The 10655-nt window shown below is 49.9% G+C and overlaps 1 protein-coding gene across 1 annotated transcript in view; it reads left to right on the forward strand.

The window, feature by feature from the left end:
* Nucleotides 1-10655, forward strand: part of DDX11 (DEAD/H-box helicase 11) — a 49336-nt gene that overhangs the window by 25742 nt on the left and 12939 nt on the right. The window contains exons 15-17 of the mRNA XM_015408715.1: nucleotides 3186-3306; nucleotides 3988-4122; nucleotides 5372-5484. Of these exons, the coding sequence (XP_015264201.1) occupies nucleotides 3186-3306; nucleotides 3988-4122; nucleotides 5372-5484 (369 nt within the window). The remainder of the gene's footprint in view (nucleotides 1-3185; nucleotides 3307-3987; nucleotides 4123-5371; nucleotides 5485-10655) is intronic.

Consider the following 10655-nt stretch of genomic DNA (forward strand, 5'->3'; position numbering starts at 1 on the left):
TGCCCCAGCTAAGGAGGGTGGGCAGAGAGCTGTCTCCTGGGGGGTGGAGCCCTGCCTCCTGCCTCCTGGAAGCCCGGCTCAGCTGCCCTGCCCCCCTCTTAGACATCAGCAGACATCGCTCTGGCCTTGACGGGTGAAAAATGGTTGTCAGCTTGTTTGTTTAAAATATTTTATGCTGCCTTAGTTTCCATCAAAATTGGGTCCTCAAAGTGGAGAACGTGGAAACATTTGAACATGAAAACAGCATTTCAGATAAAGTAAATATAAAATAAGCAATTCAATGAAAACATATGAACATGCATATGGTTTTTTTTTTTGTTTTTTTGGGGGGGGAAAGAGGGGCCGGAATTCTCAAGAGGGAAACGAAGTTTTCAATCTGTATACTGAAAATTCATGAACTTTTAAACATTTTAAAAAGAATTTTGTCGAAGAGGTTCTGGAACTCTGTTCCAGCGCTTTCCCCCAGAAAAAAAGCCCTGCTAACACTAAAACCAGGTAGGAATGCCAATAATAATTGTTGGGGGTATGACAAACAAAAGAAAAAAGTCTTCACCTGTGATAGAAGGAGACAAACAAATATCCCCAGGGTAAAGATAAAGGTTTCCCTTGCTCAAAAGCCTGTCGAATCCGACTCTTGGGGGCGGCGCTCATCTCTGTTTCCAAGCCGAAGAGCCAGCGCTGTCTGAAGACGTGTCCATGGTCATGTGGCCAGCATGACTAGACACCGAGGTGCACGGAACGCTGTTACCTTCCCACCGAAGCAGTACCTATTTATCTACTCGCAATTTCTTGCTTTCAAATTGCTCGGTTGGCAGGAGCTGGGGCCAGAGATGGGAGTTCACTCCGTCACACGGCACTCGGGTCTCGAACTGCTGAGCTACCGACCTTCTGGTCTGCAGCTCAGGATCTTAACCTCTGAGCCATATCTATATCCCCAGGGAGGGAATTCCAAAGTTTTGGTGCCATGATTTCGAGGAGGCTCCTCCTTGTGTCGCCATCCATCTAGCCTCAGATGGCAGGAGCACCTGAAACAGGGTAGGCTGGGCAGGTTCACATGGGAGAAGGTAGCCCTGAAGGTCAATATCAGCACCCTGAATTGAGCCTGGAAGCAAATTGGGTGCCAGTGCTGAAGGAACAAGACTGGCGTGATCGGGTCCAGTCAACACTCGGGGCGATTTCGCAATAGAGCTGCCTCGTGGCGCAGCCGCCCTTTGCCCCGACACTTTCGTGATCCTCAAAAACCAGGATCACTAAACTGCGGAGGAAATCGGGCGAAGCCGCGAGTCAAAATGCAGCCCCCAGCAGCTTCGGGTGTGAAATTGACATATTTGTGTCGGGGCAAACGGCGGCTGCGCCGTGAGGCAGCTCTAGTGCGAAATCGCCCCAGGTCAACAACACCAGTCAACAACAAAGCCAGAGATTCTTAAGGGCACCAAATCCTGCCATTCCTCAGAGTGGCAGCCCTGGTTGCAAAGCTTATAGCAGGGCTGTGCCCGATGTTCTTTGTTTCCATTTTCAGGATGACTGTAGTATTGGGAGGGGAACGATGACAATGAGAAGGTTCACCTTTATGGAATCCCATTTGCTGCCATTCGTGTTTCCTGTCTGCTCCTGTTTTTGACTGTTTTTCTGGTTAGGACGTCTTTCTTCCTGTAATGATCTGATACAGTCGGGGGATCACACAGTGAGCATGATAACATCATGACACACCGCAGCAAATCACATTTAGCTGTATGCCGGCATCACTGAAGCTGATTATTTATTTATTCATTCATTCAGAACCTTTCTGTGCCACCCCTCTAGGAACCTGTCTGGGGCAGCATACAAAATAAAAACCATAAAAACAAAACATTAGAAAGAAATTAATTAAAATCCAGCATTACAAAAGCCCCAATCCAGCATAAAAAACATAGATCAAAAAACAGACCACAGACAACTTAAAACAACCGTTTCCAGGCTAAAACAGTGTTAAGAACCAGCATAGTAAGTGGTTAAGAGTGCAGACTCTTATATGGGAGAACTGGGTTTGATTCCCCACTCGTCTTCCACATGAAGCCTGCTGGGTAACCTTGGGCCAGTCACAGTCCTCTCAAAACTCTCTCAGCCCCACCTACTTCACAAGGTGCCTGTTGTGGGGAGAGGAAAGGAAAGGCGATCGTATATCATTTTGAGATTCTTTATGGTAGAGAAAAGTGGGGTATAAAAACCAACTCCTCTTCTTCTTCATCTTTGTCTTCTACTACAGCAATCAGCCCCTTAATTAAAAATATGGGTTGGCCTGGCACCTAAATGAAAACAACTTAGCCACCAGGCAAGCCTCAAGAGGAAGGCCATTTTCCCAACAAGGTGCCACTACTACCTGTTTCACCTTTGAGGGCAGGAGCACAGAGAGCAAGGGCAGATCTTAACTGGCAGGCTGGGAAATATGGGAGGAGGTGGTCCTTCAAGTACTCTGGCCCCCGAGCTATTTAGGACTTTTAAAGATAAGAACGAGCACTTCAGCTTGTGCCTGGAAACGAATGGGCGGCCAGTGCAGATCTTTCAGCATTGGGGCGATGGCATCCCTGTATCCCACCTGACAATAGCCCGACTGCTGCATTTCAGATGAACTGAAGTTTCCAACCTGTTTTCAAACGCGACTCCATGCAAGTGCATTTCAAGCTGATAATTCCTGGGCTGGTTACAAAGATGGTCCTAGCCAATCAGGGATCATGTGGTGAACATGGTGACATAAGTGAGGGCAATCAGACCTTGTGTAGGGTAATGCTTCCAGAAGAGGTGAACGCTTTAGACCCATTTCTCACCCATTCTTGACACTGACTAAAATGTTCATGGAAATATCCCTCCTGTTTTAGCTCAGGCCTGTTCATACATCTCTGCTGACAGGGTCTGGGCCCATTCTATTAATCCTTGTGTGCTGTCAGCACAGCTTGTTGCCTTCCCCGACAGCTGTCTGATCTCTGGTATTGCTGAGAAGGGTGGCTCCGAGGAAGCAGCAAGATTGTCTGTCCGTCTGAGCATGGAAAAGAGGCAAGAAGGGTCAGTCCTATCCTGTAAAATCCTGTGGATTTTATGTGCAGGAAGACTGATAAACTAAGGAACCGGGTGGGCAGTGCTTAATTTGTGCTCATGAGGCCAAGAGAAAGCCTGCTCTTGACAGCTTCTGGTCCTTTTGCTTTTGACAGCTGTTCGGGTTTGTGGAAAGACACGAAGCATCTGGAGCTTTGAGAATTAGGCCAGAAGAACAAAAGATGGCTGGCTTGCAGAACTTCCTGCAAAACTTGAATGAGAAGCAAAGGAAGGAAGGTGAGCTGGATGGGAGTGTCATGACCTGGAAGGAAGCAGGCTGTAAGAGGCAGAAAAAGATCGTTGCCCAAATCTCTGATGACTTCTCAATGGACATAGGAAGTCTGTATCTATGGAGCTCCCTTGGCAGCATGAACTGGCCCTTCATTTTGGTGGAAGAGCAGATCTGCGTGGGTCATGGCTCCTCAACGTGGTGCCTGCTAAGTGTTTTTAGAAAGTAGGCGGTGCCCTGTGGGGCTTTTGCCCCACAAGGCTTCTGGTTGGTCATTGGAAATTTGATTGGCGCCGCAGATTTTTTCAACCATTGCTTTGGCAGCAGCTGCCACCACAAATCAAAGATCTTCACTGCGTGACTGAAGGTAAACTGGAAGCCATTTTTGGCTGCACCCACCACGCTATATCAGAACTCCAAAGGTGCCTGCAGATTCAGAAAGGTTGGGGACCCCTGATTTAGGTATTTAAGCCACCATGTGATGCAGACAGAAGACACACATAGGCAAAATATAGCTTCGGTTTTCCCCCCCTTCTGTGTCCTCTCTCATGACCGCATTGGGATGTGACGCAAAGAGTGTGCTTTTCTTGTATAGCGGCTGAAAACGGTCTTCTGGCTTCAGTACTCTGTTAGTGGCTGGATCCACCTGGGACCAGGCTGTCCGTCTGACTCGGCCCTTTGATTGACAGGCAACCCACAGAGCCCTCCTGAAGAGGCTGATGATGGCCCGCCCAAGATGGCCTCTCCTCTGATGCACATCGAGGGCTTCCTGACTGCGCTCACCACGGCCAACCAAGATGGGAGAGTCATTCTCACCAGGCAAGGTACTCCATATGTTGATGGCATTTTTGGAATAAATACTACTGTGGGTTACTTAAGCTCAGAGAAGATGCTTGTCCCAGAACCAGGCGTGAGCCAGGCGGTTTCTGTTCTGGGGCTTGGTGGCTTCTTGAAGGAGCCTTTCTCCAAGAACGTTGTTAGATGCTCCCTGAGCAGTGAAAAGTTCTAGGGGGCGGGCTCTACTGGGTACGGCTCCTGTGGGTGAGAGAGAGCACGGTGGCCTCCTTTTGTGATGTTTGGGTTGATTGAACAAGTGGCAGCCTGACTTGCCTGAGCTCGTCAAAGCTTGGCAGCTAAGCAGGGTCAGCCACGGTGAGTATTTGGTTGGGAGGCCACTGAGGTAGCCTATGCAAAGGAAGGCCATGGGAAACCACCTCTGCTGATCTCTTGCCTTGAAAACTCCATGATCCTGGGGTCACCGTGAGTCGTTTGTGACTCGATGGAATGCAATTAATTATACAAGTATAGCCGGGTTTCTCGGGCTAATACCTGGAGAGTTCTGGGGTCCCCAAGGGTATGCCAGGATGTCTGCAAGTCCTTAGCCGGGTTTCTCGGGCTAATACCTGGAGGGTATGCCAGGATGTCTGCAAGTCCCTTGTAAAGACAGAAGGGGCGCCCTTGTGCCATCCAGCTAGCATGGAAATGGAGCCCCTCAGTTCTCTAGGACTGGGGGCGGGAACGCTCCACCTCAAGGGAAGGGGACCAAATCGGCTTCCCCCCCTTTCAAAGTGTGCAGGTGCTCATGTGACCGCTGCAGCCACCTTGAAGCGCTCGTCAAAAACTCTGCTGATCGGAAACCAACGGCTTAGCCCCAAGGAGTCAGAGGGTGGGGTCCAGTGAAAAGAGGCTTGATGCATGGAAATGGGCAGTTGGAGCTTTTCGTGGGATGGTGCTAAATAACATCCAATCAAGCGTCTGTTGAAGGGAGTTGGCAAGCTTACCCTTGACCTCTCTAATTGGATGTGATGGAGCGATGCCACAAGAGCTGGGGGGGCGGAGCTCACAGTAGCTGTATACACAACTATCAAATAGACTGTTTCCCTTCTCGGAAGGGCTTTTGCAATGTGAAGCTGGAAGCGAGCTGAAACCCCTACAGGAACAGTTTTATTGGAGACAGCAGCAGGGAGTGCGCGCACACAAAAACCAGGCAACGATGGCGCAGTAAAACTGTTGCCAGTGCTTTAGGAATGTCACACTGTCCACTCCTCTGATACGTTCACCTCTGTTTTCCAGGCACCTTAGCTCAGAGCAGCCTCAAGTTCCTCTTGCTGAATCCAGCCGTCCATTTTGCCCAGGTGCTGAAGGAGTGTCGGGCCGTGATCATTGCAGGGGGCACCATGCAGCCGGTAAGTCGCAGATCTCTGGTCTTGGCAGGGTCTGTGTGGCCGTGGCTTCTAAATGAGCACCTGCTCAGGAAAGGGTGGGAGGAACTGGGCTCCTTGATGACATTGGGAAGCAGCCTGGTGTATCGAAGGGCATGGGATTTCTAACCACACAGGTGTAAAACCAAGACAGGTAATTTGCATTAGTTTGCATTAGGATGGATGCAGCTTTGAGAATGAGTGTGGGGTAGCTGTGTTCTTCTGTCTGTAGCGGTAGAAAAGAGCAGGAGTCCAGTAGCACTTTAAAGAGTAACAAAATATGTGGCAGTGCCCCTCCACCCTTTACAATGGACAAATAGGCCAGTGCCAAAGAATGAATGGACATAAGTCTGACATTAGGAACCACAACATTCAAAAACCAGTGGGGGGACATTTTAACTTTCCAGGACATTCAGTTGCTGACCTAAGAGTAGCAGTTCTCTTACAAAGGAATTTCAAAGGGAGATTAGAAAGAGAGACTGCTGAATTGCAATTGATAACGAAGCTCAAGACAATGCATCCACCTGGACTGAATTGAGACCTAGGTTTCCTGTCTCATTACTAGTGCGGATTTCTCCATGCCTACTGCCCCCCTGCATATCACACCTAATCCAATCATGTCTGCTATTGTCATTTGCCTGCTGATAGTCTGGTATGGAGCTGCGGTGGTTCAAGTGGTTAAGACGCTGAACTGCAGGCTGTGGAAGGTCAGTAGTTCAGCAGTTCGAGACCCAGGTGCCGCATGATGGAGTGAGCTCCCATCTCTAGTTCCAGCTCCTGCCAACCTAGCAGTTCGGAAGCAAGAAATTGCAAGTAGGTTAAATAGGTACCACTTTGGTGGGAAGGTAACAGCGTTCTGTGCACCTTGGTGTTTAGTCATGCCGGCCACATGACCACGGAAACATCTTCGGACAGCGCTGGCTCTTCGGCTTTGAAGCGGAGATGAGCACCGCAACCCTAGAGTCGGGTTCGACTAGCTTTTGAGCAAGGGAACCTTTACCTTTTAGTCTGGTATGAAGAAATATACAGTGTGCTAGAAGCCCACAGAACAATACAATAACATCTAGCATCTAGCACACATCTGTATATTTCTTCATACCAGACTGTCTTGGGACTGTGTGTTATTCTTATGGATTATTAGCGTGCTGATGTCATTCGGCATCTGAAATCACACCGCTTTCCAGTAAATAGGACTGATGGACTCCCATTCTAGCTGTATCTGAAGAAGTGAGCAGTGACTCACGGAAGCTCATCACCCGCCACATATTTTTGTTAGTCTTTAAGGTCCTACTAGACTCTTGCTCTTTCCTAATGTTGGGTAGGAGTTTGGGTGTCAGACTGGGACTTGGGGTCAAATCCATACCCAACCGTGAAGGTTTACTGTGTGACTTGAGGTCAGTCCTCCCTAACCTGCCTTCCAGGTTTGTTGTTTTAAAATGAATGGGGAAGGGAGATTAGAAAGAGAGACTGCTGAAAAGTTTTTGCAAAAAAAAAAATCCGCCTCCTATCCTAGTCCTGCTGTTTTTATCCCCATATTTCTGCAAGTAAGGCTGTAAAGAAGGCTAGTGGTGTTGCAAGTCGGGGTCTGAGACTGGATGTGTCCAGCCAGTGATTTCTTGGTTGAAGCCCACTTTGATGCCCAGCAGAGAGCATAAGCCACAGTGCTTCTCCAGCATATCCCCTTGGTCATTGTGGCAGCCCTCTGTGATGCCTGGGCCAAAGAGGAGGGTGATTGACTAAAGGCCTGCAGTTACCATCCATCGTGTGAGAAGGTATTTCCTGGCATCTGAATAGGCAAAATCATGTGCTGAAATTACAATAAGACCCTTCAGCAGAACCCTGCTGAATCACACTAAGAGCCCGTCTAGTCCAGCATCCCACAGTGGCCAAGGAAGATGCCCTTGGAAGGGCCCCGAGGCGCAGAGGGGCCCCGAGGGGAAAGCCTCTCCTTTTGTCCCCCCCCCCCCACTCCCCGCAACTGGTATTGAGCGGTATCCTGTCTGTGAACATGGCGGTTCCATTACGCACTTGGGGTTGGTTAAATGGATCTGATAAGAAGAGAGAGAGAGACGGGGTTGTTCAGGTAGGATTTGAACCAGACACTTCCTGGATGACAGCTCTGGTCTTAAAGCACTGGGTGGCATCACCTCGCCTCTGATCAGTTGCAGTAATTACCCTGCAGACTCCTGGTTGGTTAAAGGACATCTGTAGCATGAATGCTTTAAAGGGTCTTTTTCACCCAGACCTTTTGTGGGGGGGGGGGGGTCTGGGAAGGAGCTCTTTTTATGAGAGCTAAACCTCACCATGGAAGACCAGAGGAACCTCCCATTTAGTAAGATGTTCCCTTTGATTCGCTCTGCCAGCCCTTAATCTGTAAAGTCTGGTTGGCACTCAAGTGTGTAGAGGCCGCCCTATTTCCTCAGGCTGCCTGCCGCTTTTGACGATCCCTGGATCCCAAGGCTCCTTCAGATGGCAGCCTGTGCTTTTAGGAAACCTCAGAATCTCCGTGACGGCAGGCCCTGTGTCTGCTCGGCTCTCTTAAATCTGGGCTGGGCCCGCTGGCGATGAATAAGTGATGGCGCAGAGCTGGCAGGGCAAAATCAGCAAAGCCTTGAGACCGCAGCCTGTCTTGGCAAAACGCAGTGATGTTCAATATTTTTGTTACAGCCTCTTTCCACAGATGGGCAGCAGGGGGGAGATTTTCCCTTTCCATAAACAGCTGCTGTCCCGAAAAGGGGGGGGGAGGGAGGAAACAAATGCTGGATGTGTGAAGTCCCTAGTCTTCCTCTGTGTGTGTTGTGTGTGTGTTGGCTTCCTTGGGATGTTAATAACCACCTCAGTCAGGCATAATTTGGGTTCCTTAACTCCACAGAGGCAGCCCTGTTAGCAAAAAAATCCCACAGGAGGAGGTTTGTGGTGTTCTTTTTAAAGACTTAACAAGAACGTATTCCCGCGTGAACTCTCACGGACGAGAACCTGCTTTGTCAGCACCGTACTTAATGCTGGAATAAAATAATTACTCTTTGGGGCGTGAGACTCCTCCTTTTTGTGGGGTCATCCAGTTAGTTAAATGTGCAGTTTAACAGGGGCAGTAATTCTGCAAGAAAAGGACGCGGGAGGCGAGATCTCACCAAGCAGCTTACCCAAAGAACCAAGCGGGTGAAATTTCCCCCCGGGAGTTCTTCACCAGAGCAGTGACACCCCTTAATTTGATCAATGTTTTCTATTCGATGTTTTGGGGACTGGGAGTGAGGGGCTGGGGTCTCCGCTGTGTGAGAGATGGGGGAATACATCACATTGGTGCTGAGAGCTGTATGTGTGTGTGTGGAGGGAGAATATTTAACCCTGCGGCTTTCTGCTTGGACATCTTAAAAACGCTCTTCCTCTCTTTCGAAAGGGTTTAGGATTGAATGCCCTTTTCATATGGTAGCCTTTGAGTCTTTGGGATAGGACTGGAGTGACCAGCACACCAATGATATTAATGTTATCTGTCTATGGAGAGAGAGAAAGACGGATGGATGGGCAGGCCTCCTACATCCTATCTTTCCTTTCACAATAGTACTCTAACCATGCAGTAAGAGAGCACAGCTGTTATTCTGCCGGCACTCTTCCTGTTAAGGGAATAAGCAGGGAGAAGGCTTCTGGAATTGGGGAACTGTTTATGTAGATGTGCCTTTTGGACCTGTTGCCCTGCCCTGCCCCCGGGGTCTCTAAAGGCAGACACCACCTCTCCCTCCCCCCCTTCAGTAACTGAAGTGTCACGAAACCAGCCCTTGGAATCGTGTGGCTCTGCGGCGAAGGGCTCCCGGCAGCATCCAGAGACGTGGGGCCACACGGTGGCACTGCTGCTCTTCCCTGTGACTGGGTGGCTGGTTGGGATGCAGGAGGCGCTGCACCATCAGGAGCCGGAGCTCAGGGACAAGACTGAGGAGGAGGAATAATCAGCCGTGGGTGTTGCATTTGTGAAGGTGGGGAAGGGGCTGCCTGTGATGGCTCAGTGGGCCAAGGCCCCTTCCGCCACACACACACGAAGCGGTCTTCTGCTGAGTCAGACTCCCGGTCCATCGAGGTCGGCATTGTCCATTCAGACAGGGAGTGACTGTGCGGAATCTCCGGTTTGAGGTCTTTGAGATCACCGACCACCTGGTGGCCCCTCTGCGTCGCCATCTTAGCGATCGCACCAGTTTTGCAGTGCAGATGCGGTGGCTCAGTCCTTGCGTGTGGAACACGACTGGCCTGTGGCGTGGTCCAGTTCACATGTGGACATTGCACGTTGGGGAGCAGCCATCATTCAGACCCATCTGCAGATCTGTGTCTAGGGACAGCCACACCGAATGTCTTTCAAGAAGACGTCTCTGTGCTGGTTCCCAAAGGCGCACGATGCAGTGGCCTCACTGAAACGAAGCGGGGCCGAGTTTGGGCAGTGCCTGGACTGGGAGGAGGGGACTCCTGGGAATCCAATGTTAAGCCACCTTGAGGTCCATGCTAGGAAGAAAGGCAGGGTGGTAATGAAGACAATAAATGCCCTTTCCTTCCCGTGAAGAGTGTTGCTTTATCCTCTGGGGCAGGATCAAGCGAGAGAGAAAGGCATACGAAACGGAGTTTGATTGAGGAGAATGGACTTGACTTTTAAGCAGATCTGTTTAGGTTCAGGGTGGAGAGGAGGAAACCCTTTGAAAACCAAAGAAGGTCAGATTCACAGAAGATGTCCTGATGATTTCAGTAGGATGCCTGCCTTACTTTTGACCCTCCAGTTTTGCATAGGCTTGCCCCTCCTCTCCTTCACTCCTGTATTGGCTTTAAAGCCCGTTCTGTTCCTCTTTAAGTCTCAGGAGGTGAGTGAGATCATCATCTTCTCCGTTCAGCCTCGTCTCAAGCCTGTGGTATGGTTCGTTCATCCTTGGTCCTGTTTCACTAGTGGGAAAGTGAGGCTGGGACTTGTGCCAGACCACAAAGCAATCTCTTCTTTCCTGTTGGCCGCATTGCTCCTTTGCCACGATTCTGCAGCAGTGCCTCAGGAGGTGAGGCGTCAGCTGCAGAATCCGGCAACCAGGGAAATCCCAGCTTTCAGTTTCTTAAAATGCTTGAAAGCGAATGAGTGACGCTTGGTGAAATCTCCAGTGCCAGAGGGGCTGCTGAGTAAAATCTCCAGGGGT

This window comes from Gekko japonicus, unplaced genomic scaffold (genome assembly GCF_001447785.1).
Source record: "Gekko japonicus isolate JY-2015 unplaced genomic scaffold, Gekko_japonicus_V1.1 scaffold2213, whole genome shotgun sequence".
Classification (NCBI taxonomy): Eukaryota; Metazoa; Chordata; class Lepidosauria; order Squamata; family Gekkonidae; genus Gekko; species Gekko japonicus.